This window comes from Aspergillus tanneri, assembly GCF_003426965.1.
Source record: "Aspergillus tanneri strain NIH1004 chromosome Unknown AapTan_6_pilon_pilon_pilon, whole genome shotgun sequence".
Classification (NCBI taxonomy): Eukaryota; Fungi; Ascomycota; class Eurotiomycetes; order Eurotiales; family Aspergillaceae; genus Aspergillus; species Aspergillus tanneri.
This window is the reverse complement of record NW_022984633.1, coordinates 1301397-1317288: the sequence shown is the minus strand read 5'-3', so window position 1 is coordinate 1317288 and position 15892 is coordinate 1301397. Positions and strand designations below refer to the sequence as shown.

Genomic DNA, 15892 nt, shown 5'->3' with positions numbered 1-15892 from the left:
TAATTCAGTATATCTCTGCTCAGCAAGGCCGAAGAACCCTCCTGGGTATATCAGGAGCGTGAGGACCTAGCAATTTAAGAGGACTAAAAAAGCACTATCTGCAAGCTATTCGTAGGATTGCGCACTCCTGTGTCTCTGTCTTGTTTGTTACTAGGTGACTGTAAAGAGTATTTTGATTATGAATTTCATATCACTTATCCTATTCTAGCTGTTCTTCGTGCCAGCTCTCACCGACACGTCCATCAAATCTATCTTTAAAATAAATTTAGCATCTGACTACAATGGCAAGTCGCAGCTCTTAACACTGGGAATATAGAGATCCGAATACAAGGAGATGCTTAGAGCACTCTAGAAGCGTTTGACGGCGCGAGCAGCACATCCAATGCCACTTACAAAGTTGCGATGCGCTTTTTCACAGCTTGCTTATATTGAGTACGGAATCTACTAATAACAAGTTTACTAGCGTGAAAAATTAGAGTCCTGACACCTATCCCACCTAGTCCCATAACAGAGACCCATGACTGTATCGCAGAAATGCTACAGGAAGTACAGAACTTTCTGGAGTAGCAGTCAACACTAGCGGGTGGTTCCCCCTATTGATATTACAGTAACAAGTAGCTCGAGAAGCGGCGGAGATATAATATGGTCATAGACAAGGACGGTGGCCTGTTGATAGAAATCGGCCGGACGAATCTCAAAATCCTGTTACATTCGTGGATGCGACTCGTGACTTTACATGTAAGTGCTAGGAAAACTTGCATGAGGTTTTTTTCTAATGGGCTAAAGACTTCTAGGATATACAACAAAACGCTCTCAAGAAGCCTAATACAAAACATAGTAATAGGGATCTTCAGCGTTACGGGGTTACCCATGCGCAGTTCGTGTTCGTTCCCCGTAACCCCAAAACATATCTCTGGTTCAGCGTGGGTTGCTGATACTTCCAGCTGACCAAATGGAGCAAGGCAGCAAATCAGCGATACAGCTTCCATTCCGGCAGCGCTAAGTTAGTCCAGGTCTAGTCCGATGGGCTTGAGTTCTACAGGGGTTATACGAAATAAGAAAGGGGTGGATTAGCAAGAAAATGAGATAAGACACGGTTATGTAGTTTAAGAAATTATTTAGACTGTATCCCAAAATATGACTATGGTCCAAGATCGGCAGTTGCTTCAATTCACAAAATTTCTTCTTCCACTCTACAGGCCCTATCTCTTCCAGTTTAGCAGCGAATTCTCTATCATAGTGCTGCGGCTCACAATACAATTTTCCAGTAAGATTGATTTCTGTAAGGGAATTCCTAACTGACTTTCTCCGTATATTTCTGCCAGAAACGAGGCCACAGCATTAACTGGACTTCTACACCATGCAAGAATTCAGTTCCTATAATTGTTGGGGACGACCTAACTCGAATAACTCACTACGAGGGATACCAGGTCCCTGGGCTGCTGGACGAATGCCTCTCAGTTGAGAAATCTAGGGCCACTGGGCTTGAGTCACCGGTACTGTAAAGTAGACCCCCCAGAAGCCTGGTCTTCCGGAAGCTCTTCGTCCTCTATCCAATCTATAGATCCCGGACAGTACCCTTCGCATATAACCTCCAGTTTGTGCAGGAGATCAGGCCGCTGCCACACGTAGCGTTCGATGATGTCAGAGCTCATAGAATACTCAAAGTATGTACCTTCTGCTTGGCCGCTATCGATATAAAGAATGGAGTAAGGGCGAGTATATTGCATTGCTAGTGGCTCCAAGTCTTTGTCAACCACTCCGAAGTCTCCCCACTCCAATAATACGTCTGCTTGGTAACATCAAAGCCCTGTTCGGCCGCACGAGTCTCCAGATCCGAAGGTAGAATGGGTTGGGGCTTTGTTTCGCGGCCAGCCAAATATGGTAGTGCGGTGTACCTGGAGATTACGTATAGCCTCTCTAATCGCAAAAGAACATGTAATGGCAATCTGATTTTCATTTTGGGGCATGCTCAGCTAAATTTTGAAGAGTATATATTGTGGGCTTAAGAGGCCACCAAATCATGTACGGCAGATAGTCTGAGTTATTGTTTAAACCTGATATATTATTAACCATCACGCGACGGGCATTAATAGCGTGGTTAATCATCCAGATTGGATTAGAGGTACCCGCACGAATCCTGATGCGATCCGGGTTTACTTTCAGCTGGCCAGCCCACCAGCGCGCAAACATGGTATTGTGGAAGATTCCGCGGACCACGCAGTGTAATTCCTCTATTATTATATAGCCTGGGCGCATTAGCCGGGCATATTAGTCGAAGTTGCCCTCGTAGGCCGCCATCTGGATCAACAGATCCTTCTTGAAGGTTGGGAGGTCGGGAGGCAGCGGGGTGAAAAGCAATTTGGCTTCCTTGTATAAATACTAATACCGCCAATATAGTAGTTCCACCTTCTCCTTGCCCATACCACAGTCCTCCTTGATATCTGGATAGAGAGGAAGCGCATGGCTTGGGTAAGATCGCGCCTCCAATATCCAGTGGACAGCCGTGTCGCCATTTAAAAACGCCGGGGTTTTTGTATGTGGGCACACAGAGCGATGTAGATTATTTATTACCGCATAGCGAGTCGGAGACGCCATGATAATATCAAAGATCTGCCGGGCCCCGTCCACACCACTTTCCCGAGACTCTTCCGCGATAGACACGTCGGGAAGAAGGTCCAGCTCCTAATAGAGGCCGACATAGCCGGCAGCGGCACATGCTCTGCCCACCTGATAGCGCAGGTTTGGATACCAACGAGCCACTTCGCGGTAGGTCTCTTCCTGTGCAATGTCCGGATACCAGATGCAGTAGGGCATGTGGTTGGGATCTTCTAGCTGATAGGGCTCTGGAATTTAGTTACTCATGATTAGGCGGGCGTTGCGTGCGCGTGTGAACTCGGGGTAAACATTAGAGTAAATAGTGCACGCCTCCTTGACGGCATTGCTTGTGGCAAACTCATAATAACAGCGGATGCCGCGGATAACAGCGCACCGTGCCGTTTCACAGGCTAAGCTGTCGGGCAGCGAGGCTCCCCTCATGGCCGCTTCCCACTGATCGTGTTGTCGTGACCCGCTGTTACTTCGGCTGGAGGATCCGCTAGAGCCGGAGTCGCTGGAAGAGTTGCTAGATGAGTCACTTCCCAGATCGATTAATGGCATGGTGGGGGGAGAAGGAGAGGGAGAAAGGGGAAAGAATATTCTGATGGTAAGGGGACGCAAGGATACTAAGGAAGTAGTAGGGTAGTAGGTAGGTAGTATCCAGCAGGAATGATTGCACCGAGCTACGACGGGAGCAGCCGACACGAAAACCAAGAACTCCACTGCGGCATTCCTAGTAGTTGTGGTACATATGTACCTATACGGACTTGATTTTCTAGAACACTGACACTTTCCCCTTTCGGATACCGCCGCTTTAATGAGGGTACTCAGGGGCTTGCTCAGTGAGTATTTCACATCACAGATCACCGCTCACTGAGCGCTCAGGGCCTGCTCAGTGAGTAATTGTCAAATAATATGGCCGTTGGTGGACCAGAATCATGTGACTGGATCGGGGTAAAACCCCCGCGGAGCACACAACAAAATAATCAATCAAGAATAACCAAGAAGAATAATCAAGAAGAGCCCAACCAGCTCAATTCATTCAAATAAGACCTTTTTACTAATCGTACTCTATTTCCTCTTCGGGACTAGCCGTATATCTGACAGTAATCACGTGGCTCCCTGAGCGGCTGACCCCTCTTTATTTTGTACGGGTAGTTTGGCACTGGTGCCAGATTGCGCATCTCCAAATACCCATGTCCCGTTCATATGTTCGTACAAAATGACGCAAGCAGAAAACTGATAGGAATTAAATAACCATTGATTAAGTGGCAAATTGTCTGGAGCAAGTGTGCACAATCACAGGCCTAGTAAACAAACCGTGTATAGGGATTGCGTCGAAACTATAAGTACGCGTATTCTTCTCCCCTTTTTTAAAGACTGTATTCCATAAGAGCTTAGGATTTACCGAAATTCTTCCCATCATTGCCCTTGCTATTTTGTTCCGCCTTCTGTGCTATTCTTTTCTTCGCCGTTGGCTGACCATGGGCCAAAGATCCTTTTGGCGGGACGAAGACGCCCGGAGAAAACGCCGTGAGCGTCGCATAGAAAACGGCTATATTTCGCGAGCCTACCAAGATAAGGACGCTGTAAGAGGCAAATATAATCGCCTCGACAAAGTAAAGGAACTCCAACATCAACATGTTCTGTTTTATAGGAAGTGGGTTATTTTACAAGCGACTCGTACCACCTGGACGTGCTGATTAATAATTTTCTATTAGATACCTTATAGAAGAGAAATATAAGCCAGCCAACTTTAAGGTTAAAGCCGACTGCCCTGCTCTGGATATTGTTTATATTAAAGATTTTATCCGCTGGTATATAAACTCGGCTGCGGGCCACGGAAGACTTAGTAAGAACAAAAGGGTGACAGTTAGGAGCACTCTAGTATTTACTAAAAGATTTTTTGGCGGCTTTGAGGAAGCTACGATAAGTAAAATTGTTTAAAATAATCGGGTAGAGATATATTCTGTAGGTATTTCCCTATTTATATAGTATAGGCCTACTAATACAGCCCTAGTAGATTAAAAAGACATTACCGGCCAAGGGAGTTTTTAAGAATATTAAGAAACAAAAGTTTAACTTTACTAAAAACAACTTTTAAAATACTACATCTTCACTGTGGACACGCGACAGCCCGGTTTTTCTGCACGAACTTTTTAAAGTCTTTATCCTATTTGCACTGCAGGTGTTTCTTTTTACCGGAGTAAGAATTGGTGCTTTTATTCCTGACTATAAGTATAAGAAACAGAGAGGACTTTAATATAAAGTAAGGCTTTAGAAGTTACAAAGCGCCAGTCCCTAGATATATTCTTGCTAACCACTTATAGCACATCAAGCTGGCCTATTCCGCTTTACCAATAAACCCTGGAAGGTAGGATGGCGGATTAACTAATAATAGCTAAAAAAAAATCGAGACGAAAATTACACCCGTGTAGGGACTTCCTTCTAGTGTTTTCCAAGCGCAAGAAACCTTAGTTGCACTGAATATAACTTTGCTAACTGATTATTAGGTTTGGAATTGGGATCTAAAACCATAACCGGCCACAGTTTGCAACGGGCATCTTTTTTCTTGTTATTACCCTTGCTAACAGGGCTTTGTTTAATATTAAGTCCCTAGAAGACCTTGCTGAATTTAACCTTCGTGGCTTAGGAAACTCCCAGATTCTGCTACGGTGGAAGGAGGACGCCTTAAAAAGACCAGTTTTTAAAAATATAACTAGTAAAGGGTCACAGGAGGAAGCACTGTATAAAAAAAGATTTTGCCACTTCCTCCGCCATATTCTTATCACGGCTGGGTACTTAAAGACAGCTATAATCCATGATATTCGCCGGGCACTTGGTAAAAAGATTAAAGATAAGTTTTTAATAATAACCCACTTCGTAATAATAATATGTGCTTAGGTATTATAGCTAGGTATAGTTCTGCACCTGTGTCTTAGATTTACATGCATAAAAGCAAGGATACCTACCCGGAATACTACCAGGCATACTGTTCGTTAATTAATACAGTTAGCGATGTCTTAGACAAGGAGAAAAAGACTTATTATATTAACTACTTCCAAGGTTATAAGCAATTTCAGGAAGTCGGGTTACCCTGTAAGTTACCTGCTAAAAAAAAAGAAGCCCTTTTAGAACATCCTGATCTGGTTGCTATCCGGGACCGTCTTGCACAGCTAGTCCAGAAAAAGGACTCTGCAGCCGTCGACTTTAAAAAAAAAGAATACAGAAAAGTGTTAATTTGTATAAAACTGTCCGAATTGCATCGCTACCAAGCCCAGTGGGTTCGGATAAGGAGAGATTGGCGAATTGTATCCAGAGGGAAAAATATTCTAGAATACTTGGAAAATAATGCATGCACCCCTGCCCTGTCCCTTATTATACCCGAACTAGGCTGTATAGCAGAGACTTTGTCTTTGGCAGAGCCACTAAGGAACTCCTGTTTGCAAAGCAGCTGTTAACACAGTGCCGTTGTAACTATAATATAATCTATCTTCCCAACAAGGCTCCGGCCGAAGGCCGATGCCCTGTGGTTAGTTACCAAGCGGATATTAAGGAGTAAGTACTAAACCTGACGAGACATGGGATATTTTGCTAATAATAACAGACTGGCCAAGAGCAGAACAAGTTTTCACATCCATAACTGCGTTCGTACCATCCACGTAGCTTGGCCTCTTGTCGCATGTAGGGGTGGCTGTTTGCACGCTCGCTGTGATCTATTAGTAATGGCCACAAGTAGGAAGGCAAAAGTGCTGTACGTACCATCGACAAGAACTGCGCCTCCAGGGGCAGGAACATGAATAGGGGGCTCGGGTGACCCAGGTTCAGTGCTTTGTCTCTTAGGGTATCCATAAATCGCCTCGCAGTCTACAATATAGATAGGGTTCTCACGAGAACCATATGGACTCTCTCCACAATCAATAAGAACTGGGTTATACTTTGAGCTCCCGAGACCTTGAACCAGAGAGGGTATTAGCAACAGTTTAGTTATCTTTAGCAGCAAGTAGGTGATACCTTGGCTCGCATTCAGGACTTCAGATGGCGGGGGCATTGTCATTGTCGCAAAGAGGGATTTCAGTGAGTGGTTTGTGAAAGAATAGTGCAGACTAGTTAGGAAGGATCAGGAGGCCCTTTTATATCCCGTTTATACCGGACAACCAAAGCCCCTTGTCCCAACAGTTTAGTGCTTCTGCAATATCAGGCTCACAAAGAAAGAGCAATTGGATATGAATCAACCCTGGAGCCTGGGAATGTCGTTATCAGCGTTATATTAAATTCTAAACAGTTCTAAATTTGCACACATACAGGTGGCTGAGACAGTATAGCTAGTGCACGCATGGCCTAGATAAGCGCTTGGTTAGCAGTTATTGCTCCCAAAGGCCGTCGCATGGCAGACACCCCATGTCCAAGGCAGAATATCTGTGCCAGAATCGGACCTCAACTCCATAGACAATTTAAATGGTTGGTTCTTGGTGCTTCCGGTGCCCCCGGTGGTGAAATGGCACTGCTGTTTAACTTTCAGGGGCTTGTTGTATCTATATTCAAGGCAACAATGGTTTCAATCGGGATAGGAACAGGATGAACCACTGGTTATTATTATTCTGCGTGATCCAACAACGGCATGCACTGCCCTTGGTTGACATTATAATGCTCAATACTAAATATACATGTTAATTATTTGGGCCTGTCTGTCCTGGAGAAGGTTGGTCCGCTATATGTAAAGCAGAGAACCTACTAGTCAGGTAATTCTTTTTTAATCCTTATCTCCACCACTCGATTTCCCTTGCGTCTCTTCAGTCCATCTCATCCTTAATCATGTCTTATACTTTCAATATCTTCAGTGACGTTGTTATTTACCTATGCCCAGAGCAGCTAGCAAAAGCAGATATTCGTCAAAACTCCCCTTAAGATAGAAGTGAGCCTGAGAACCAGCACTTCGAGGGAGATTATTCGGAAACGAGCAGAGGTATAATATTGCGGGAAATCTAGCAATTAAGACATACCTCTGCACTCTCTGCTGCCACGACTCCACGACTCCGTTGAATTAGTACTAGGTTGTAAGTTGCCTGCTGTTCTGCTTGTTTCAGCGAACATTTTCATAAGTATGTAGTTGAAATGTGCCAGGTCAATGAGTATAGGCGCCAGCAACTGCCACGCCATATGTAAAGAAGAGATTGCTATTGAGGGAGTTGTGGAAGAGAGGCCGAAGCGAAATCTTAGTGCCACAGCTGTTCCTGCCAAGCATCTCGTTCTAAGATAACTTTCATTGGCCTAGGGGATCCATTATCTGAGGAAGACCAATAAGATCCACCTTTAAGCGGCGGAAACATACTCTTTGTATTACTTAGCGGTTGTCAACAGTAAGGCTTTATTAAGATTTTGGAAGCATTTCTATTCTAAGCGTAAAAGGGAATGTGGTAACTTTAGCAGTATTTGGCAAATGGCCAAACTTGCCGAGGTACTGGACCCGTCATCTCTGGACACAATGTTTAGACTGAGAGACGTGGAAATACAGATGGATACCATTGCGTGTACGCTACAAATGCATGTATAGGTAAGAGAGGGTAGAATCAAGACAACAAATGCATTTCACTTTAATATAAAATAATCCCCATCGTTCCCTTACGAAGTGGCCCATATGAAAGTCAGTCCTCCATCTTAGTTTCCAGACGCATCTTGCAATATCATATAGCATACCACCAAGAATTCCTTATAGGTAAAGTAGGTAGTGATGTTGAATCACCACTTACCACTGCGTAAGTCGGCCCTCAAAAGTCGGAGCATTTCGTTATGGTCACATTGGCTGCAGCTCTAGTTAGTCTTATAAAACAGTCACACTGAAATAAACATACCTGAAATGCAGTCGTAATTTGAGTAATACACTTATCAAATTTGCCCTTCAATCCCACCATCTTGCCATTTCCGAGTGAAATTTCGTGGTCATAGCCATGGCTCCCACCATGGTCGAACTTTCCACCACGGTTTGTTTGGAAGCTGATCCTGTCCAGATTCCACCCAGTATAGACAGTCATTTTGTCAATCACTTCGTCATCCTTAAATTCGTAGGAGTGTATATTATCCCCAGGGTGCCCACCGATAGAGCTCGGTGTGCCATCAGCCCAGTAGAGTTTAAGTCCTGTTATCACATCGGCATTATCGGCCCTACCTACCCACGCCTCAATCTTCGTCACATATGTGCTACTGCCGGGGTACAGGTTATAAACTCCATCGCCTCCTCCATCGCCAAATGGTCCGGTTTCAATAACGCCCCTTGGTTGGCCAGCATCCTGTTTCTTTGATGAATCCATTGATAACGATATGGTTGCTTAATAGGAAAGCGAAGATGCCACAAGTAATGATAAGCTCGGGTTTCTATGTTTGGGGAAAATAAAGTGGGAAGTTAAATTTTAACGGTTAAGTTTGAATACATATTCTGCGGGATTCACAGGGTATTTATATCTAGAGGGTAAGAGTCGCCAACTCTTATTTTGTGCAGGGATAGACACTGTGCAGCTCAATTGTAGGAGAACAGATATCCCGCACTTATGCACACATGTGGTGCACTAACAGCCACTAATGTAGCCCACGTCGCCTGAAGTTGGTTATAGTAATATTGCAGCTACTTATGCAAAAACACATAGTTTAAGATCAGGGTTGTGAAAAACTCTTACGCCAACTCGATGTTGTCAATTTATAGTAGTGACTGCTGAAATTGACATAGTATGCACACGGCTGGCTGAAAACTGCAACGGGATTTACACCCAAATGCAGCTAGTTTTGGTTACATTGCATTAAAGTCATGTAAAATTGCACTCCTCTCTTGTATTAACCCAGCTTACCCACTTCTATTAATCATATCCCTAAGATGTTCCGTGCTACCCGAAGCCGCGGTCCGGAGGCAGTGCAGAGCAGACAGAGAACAGAGGCAGCATAACCACCACATGCCTTGAGGAGGCTCCAAATTCGTCCGGATGCAGTGGAACAATGTAATTAGAGATACAAGCATAGATAAAATTGCTTCCCTTAACTGATGATCGCTTATCTCTCCCTTACTCTTACTTAATAGTGAACTTCCATTTGGCCCCAAGCTATTATTTTCGGTGGCCGATGAAGCTGAAAATGGTGTCGCCAGCTTGTCGATCCCCATCACACCGCGCAGCAACTTGCCACGTAATAAACCACGGTCACCCAATCTTGATGCTCATTACATATTGCACCAACGGCAGACCACATATCCCTGAGAGAATTTTGACTGCTGCCAGCAGTGTGACGTAGATGGCTTGGTTTACGCGGACCTAAAGGCAGTGTTAGCAGTCCAAAAGACTTCTAGGCCTCGGAACCGAGAGATCACCTTAATACATATAGTATTAAGTACAGTTGTAATAGGGATTTTCCTTAAGTTGTAAGTTTCTAGGTTTAATATCTATTTACGTACTATTATATCAGTCCAAATCATAGATTCTAGGCCCTACTGATGTACTGTTTTCGTCTATACCTCCTGATTACAATATATCATTTAGTAGGGAGGGGCCAACAACATGCCAAGAGCCAACTCATCTCTCCAGACACCCACCCATTTGCATTTGATCTACAGGGAGAAATGCTCTAGCTTAATGCATGACTTGTTTGGCGCCTTTATAACACCTTTCTGATGTTACTATTGGATCCTCGCATCCGAACTATCTGCGGGCCGTAGTGGGGCCGCGGTGGCGAGAAGACGATCAGGGCAAGTGCGGGAGAAACCGTTCAGGCCACTTTTCGTGTGGCGAGTACAACTCACCGAGTGTCACGGTCCTAAACCTAAGCAGAATGAAACAAGATCTATTCAGAATGTAGGGCGACTCATATTCGAAACAACTAACTTGAGGAACTCCCTATAGAGGGAAGGTAAAAGGTTAAATAGCAATAGCTACGCATGTCTAGCCTTGCTTAGTATCCTCTTTCCATTGTCACTATTTGTTCCATACTTTATGCTCTCCCACGCATTCAGTTATACTCTCACAGCTTACATCTCCCAAGTTCAGAATAGCACTGTAGCGGGGAGAGAGACAAAAAGTGTCAGGACCTAGGTCGAGCCCTGCCTGAGGCACCAAGTCTGCTTTATTCACTGTTGATCCCATAATGTAGAGATTTCCCACATTTCCTGTACGATAGAATTCTTTCTTCCTCCCTTCCTTCTCTACGTTTGACGTTTCCTTAGATCGCCACTTCAGATAGAATCTATCCATTTTACCAAGGTGTACAGGACCATCCCATAGTGGGACCACTCCGCTTGGTAATCCGCACAATAAGAAAAGGAATTTCTATTGGTGGCTGAGAAATATTCAGCAGGCATGCCGCTGTTTCGCCGCCCAAAAACTCCAGAGTAGGATTCCGTCCAATACTTAGCCCTTCCGCAGCGGTAGTCCCACGGGCCACTGCCACCTGGAGTCGGAGTAACGGACCAATGAAACCCCATTTTGGAACCGCAGAAAGGATGGGTGCGGGAGTCACTGCGGCACTAAGCTTTCGTTAGCTTCCGCAGCGTTGTCAGCCTGAGGCGCTAGCACCGCAGGCTAGCGGTGGATCCCACAGAGGCCCTCTGACGAGTGACCGGACACCAGTGAGGTTCCAGATGGGGCGGGCTGGCTCACAGCCCGCGGCTCCTGAGCCAGCGGGACGGTAAGCACCGGGCTGCAAGCTGAAATGTCTCGTCGTCCAACACGGCTCATAACCATCAGCTTTCCGCCTTCACGAGCTCACAAGCAAACTCTTCACGGTCTGGTCTGGGATTAATTACCTCAGAAGCTTTTTATCTCGGGCCTTACGGTGCCGTGTGGCTGTATCCATTAGAGCACTTCTGCTTCAGGTGGAACAGGTGTGTCGCGCTTAGAGCAGTCATCATTATGGTTGAGGTCCGATACCGTACCTAATCACTCACCGCCCGCTATCACTCAACGCCCAATTTCATCTACACACCGACTTTTTAGATAGACCACAGCACCATTAAAATGGGCTCAATTGAAGAAGCAATTGCAGATATAGAATCCCTGAATCCAGGTGAAAAGATTAATTATGCAAAATTTGCCAAAAAGCATGGTGTTAACCGGTCAACACTGTCAAGACATCACCGCGGTATACAGAGCTCTCGCAAAGTAGAGTGTGAAAATCGGCAAGTTCTTAACAACCAGCAGTTAAAAGAGCTTATTAAATGGATCAATAATCTTACTGAGCGTGGCTTACCACTATCTTTATCAATGTTGCGAAACTTTGTGAAGGAAATTACTGGAACTAAGCCTGGAGTATGCTGGCCAAACTGCTTTTTAAAAAGATATAAAGATTAGCTTATTTCTTGCTACACTACTAGGATTGATTCTTCACGCAAGCGGGCTAATTCTGTATATAAATATGCACTATATTTCGAACTTATAGCCAGAAAGATTGAGGAATATAAGATTCAGCCTGAAGATATGTACAATATGGATGAGAAAGGATTTCTTATTAGTGTACTATCAAAAGGTAAAAAAATCTTTTCACGGCAATTATATAAACAGGGAGGACTCAAGCAACGCCTGCAGGATAGAAATAAAGAGTGGATTACTACAATTACTTGTATTTGCGCGGATGGAACAACTCTTTCCCCTGGTCTTATATACCAGGCTGTCTCCGGGAAAATTCAAGATACATGGCTTCAGGATTTTAATCCTAACATCCACCACTGCTTCTTTACATCATCACCTAGTGGCTGGACAAATAATAAGCTGGGATACGCATGGCTTACTACTTTATTTAATTATAAAACAAAAGCAAAGGCATAAAGGTATTGGCGTCTTCTAATTCTTAATAGCCACGGCTCCTATATTACTATGAAGTTTATTAACTTCTGTGATGCTAATAGATCCTTCTAGCTATCTATCCACCTATTCAACGCACAGTTTGCAGCCTCTTATATAGCCTTTTAGTCCTCTTTCTTATGTATATAATGAACTGGAGAATTTATATAATTAAGGATTAAGCATATTACAAAGCGGATTTCTAGACTCTTTTGGCCAAGCTGGAATAAGGCTTTTTCAATCACAAATATCAACAGTGCATGAAATCTGTTGGTTTGCATCTTGGATCCAGAATTGTTTTGGCCGTTTTACCAGAAAGAAGAAGAAAGACCCTCTTCCAGCGAGCCTCACAATCTTTTTAAGGGCAGAAGACTGGCGTCGCATTGAAAAGCTTCTTAAAAAAGTTGTTTCTGATATTTACCCCAAAGATATCTAAAACTAAATAATTTAATACTGCATCTTTCTACGGAGAATATTCTTCTTAAACTGCAGAATTTAGGACTGAAAAAGGCTCTACAGAATAAGTAGAAGAGGCAACAGCGTGCAAAACCTCCACAGCTTTAATTTTAGGCTCCAGAAGATGGTAATGCCATCTTTATAGCCCAAAAAAGATTCAACAAGCACGCAACCTTCAAGCGGAGAAGGAAGAAGCTACACGGCTCGCTAAGGCTGCTAAAAAGGAGGATAAGATACGCCGGCAGCAGGAGAAGGAAGAGAAACAACACTCGGTTGAAGAACGAAAGAGAATAAGGGCTTTTAACAAAAGTGTGCAGATGCGAGAAGCAGAGGAAAAAAAATACCGGAAAGAAAAGGAGAAGGCCGCAAAACAAGCTGCTATACAACTTCAAAATAACATTGAACAGGCTAATAAAGATAAGAAGAAGGCCACAGGGCCTGCTACAGCAAAAGGAAAAGGAAGATATTAATAAAAAAAATGTGGAAGAAGTGGAAGAGGCACCTATTGCTGTAAATAGGCATGGAAGGCAAATACGGCTTTCCCAGCGATTCCGCAACACCAAAAATTAGCTATGTAGCTTCGTTATATATTATACTCTGCTCCAACAAAATATATAATTATTTGATCGTTTCGTTGTGGCAGTATAGCTTCATTTCTACACTCCTGGTTGACCTGAAAATTGGGCGTTGAGTGATTGGGTACGGTAATCTTTATTAACCCGATCGAAAATCATCACTTTTTTTTTTTTTACAGGGCAAGCAAAGGGGTGGGAACAACTAAATCGAATCAAGTTGACCTCAGGGTCTGACTGACCTGGGTTAACTTTGAAATGGATTAAATAATCTCGTTTATTGATACATCTGGCCCTCATGGTTAAATACAAACCAGTCCCGAAGATTTATCATAACTGTTAGCCTAATGCAGTTTAGTCGGACTCTAGGCCTTCCGTTTCTTTCGTCTGTTTATCCGCCAACAAATCTGGGTCTCTTGAATTGATAACGTCCATATCAGTATGGCTTGGAGTTGGATAATAGGAGTCTAAAGGAATCAGCTATTGGAGCACATATGCATAACCAGGGAGTATACAATTGTGACCCTACGAATGCCCAAAATCCCGAAGCATCCGCGAAAAGATATACACTCGGCCCGTCTCCCTGATGCGTATGCCTAAACAAACATCGGCCCGCAATCCGGCTAGGATTTCTTTATTAGGCTGGTTCTGCGACGGTCTCGTTTCTGGCGGACGGACTTCCTGCTTGTCCTCGAGTGCTTTAATGTTTCGGATGCGCATACCTCCTTGGTCTGCAGCATGTTAGTCATGCGGTGAAGTTACTTCTGAGCCTCTTGGGTCGAACTAACTTTCTGAAAGGAGGATGGGTATTTATATTGGAAAAAGTTGAGAAAATCTACATATGTACAAAGACCAAAGCTACATTATATTGGCGCCGACGCCACGATTCTCGTCCAGAGGCCACATTTTCACAAATAGTGGCCATGGCACCTGCCCCAATCTTCTTTCATTAACGCTTTTCCATGTGGCCCCATAGTTATCGTAGTGGTCTTGGCAGCGGTAATGTATAAATTTTTTGCAGTTTTCTTTAAAAGTTATTTATTTTTAATATAGCGTAGAACTGGTTGCCAGATATTATTATTGTATTCCACGCAGAAATTAGCCTATTAATAATCTTTTTTCTTCTTTAGTATTTGCGTTGACAACCTTTATAAATAACTTAAACATTTGCTCCTATTTTGTCTTGAACTTATTATTGAATTCGGGATCCCTAGCTGCAGATTAAGAGTTATTATATTCTGTACGGACCACCTCTGTATGCAGAATAGGCCAAGCCTCCTTTATAATATTCTTCTGGATGTGCCACACACAGAGAAGGTAGTCTGTAAAAGGAAAGATATCTTAAATTACATTTATAAGGGCCTGGTCTTTATTAGTAAGGATTGTCTTGGGATAACTAATCCCACAGCCAGCCAAAACATTCTCTAAGCTACGAAGGATAAAGGTAAAGGTCTCCTCCTTCTTATTATGCATAAAGTTAAATCTAACATAAAAGGTGCAATTGGTTGCCGTACAGCCTATAATATCCAAGAGGGGCATTTTGTATTTATTAGTTTTGTATATTATATCTGTTGAGAATCTCGGGGAAGAAGCTATGTCGTGAGGTGCTAGGATAGCGGTGACTGGATAGTATATTGAACTATCGGTGCGATCTAGTATCGCATGGTGAGTATGTTCGACTATCTAGGAGAGAGAGCGTAGACAAATGCTTCCTCATGTCTACGTGTCCCTTAGCCCCTGAATATGATATATCACATCGCTGCGGGACTAGGATATACGAAGGTGCCTTAGGCATCCTGATTTCCAACAATATCCATAAATAAAACTGCTCTATTATTAAGGCGAAGAAGATTTAAGCATTTTTTATAAATAAAAAATACTGCAGTAAGGACAATATTATGGGTTTTGTAAAACACGCAAAGCTCAGAGGAAGAACATAGTCAATTTCATTGATTAGTGTGAGGTTGAAGATTGAAGGTTGAAGGTGGACGAGGTCAAACGTTAGAAGCATGGACGAATGAAGTAGGGTAACCGCTAAGAACCACTTATGCAGTTCCGACCCGTATGAGCGCGCAACAGTTTTATAGTTAATTATCCAATTACCATCCTCTGGGAAGGCTATAAGTAATGCCTGTACAGGTGTTTTTTATTAAGAAACTGCCGCTTTATATTTTGTGAAGTTGTATAAATCACAGTTTGTAATATTTCCTAGTGTGTCCCTGACCTGACATGCTGTTAATTTATTTTTAAACTAGGCCTTAATATAATCTGTATTTTGGGAGATCTTATACTTGCGGAGTACAGGATGCGTTAATATAGATAAGGGCTTATAATTATAGTAATTCTCTCTTATTCTGGCCTTCTAGGAATTATCACGCTGACGGTGCAATACAGTAGAAAATAAATAACCTGTTAGGCAAGTAGACCCATGGCATTAACACTGGCTATTATCCT

General features: G+C 43.3%; 5 protein-coding genes across 5 annotated transcripts; all 5 read right to left on the bottom strand.

Moving 5' to 3' along the window:
• Nucleotides 1–2271: 2271 nt before the first annotated feature.
• Nucleotides 2272–2817, bottom strand: ATNIH1004_008465 (uncharacterized protein; the record flags this gene model as incomplete). The annotated part of the gene is made up of 3 exons (XM_033573075.1): nt 2272–2366; nt 2427–2685; nt 2731–2817. 3 exons carry the CDS (start codon nt 2815–2817, stop codon nt 2272–2274), a joined length of 441 nt encoding a protein of 146 aa, XP_033423627.1.
• A 36-nt stretch (nt 2818–2853) lies between these two features.
• On the bottom strand, nt 2854–3159 carry ATNIH1004_008464 (uncharacterized protein; the record flags this gene model as incomplete). Its single annotated transcript, XM_033573074.1, has 1 exon — nt 2854–3159. One exon carries the CDS (start codon nt 3157–3159, stop codon nt 2854–2856), a length of 306 nt encoding a protein of 101 aa, XP_033423626.1.
• Nucleotides 3160–6087: 2928 nt separating this feature from the next.
• Nucleotides 6088–6655, bottom strand: ATNIH1004_008463 (uncharacterized protein; the record flags this gene model as incomplete). Its single annotated transcript, XM_033573073.1, has 4 exons — nt 6088–6125; nt 6254–6307; nt 6361–6552; nt 6613–6655. The coding sequence occupies 4 exons, from the start codon at nt 6653–6655 to the stop codon at nt 6088–6090; spliced, it is 327 nt and encodes a 108-aa protein (XP_033423625.1).
• Nucleotides 6656–8243: 1588 nt separating this feature from the next.
• ATNIH1004_008462 (uncharacterized protein) lies at nt 8244–8906 on the bottom strand (the record flags this gene model as incomplete). The annotated part of the gene is made up of 2 exons (XM_033573072.1): nt 8244–8273; nt 8451–8906. 2 exons carry the CDS (start codon nt 8904–8906, stop codon nt 8244–8246), a joined length of 486 nt encoding a protein of 161 aa, XP_033423624.1.
• Nucleotides 8907–10827: 1921 nt separating this feature from the next.
• Nucleotides 10828–11309, bottom strand: ATNIH1004_008461 (uncharacterized protein; the record flags this gene model as incomplete). The annotated part of the gene is made up of 2 exons (XM_033573071.1): nt 10828–11090; nt 11171–11309. The coding sequence occupies 2 exons, from the start codon at nt 11307–11309 to the stop codon at nt 10828–10830; spliced, it is 402 nt and encodes a 133-aa protein (XP_033423623.1).
• Between the last annotated feature and the right edge of the window lie 4583 nt (nt 11310–15892).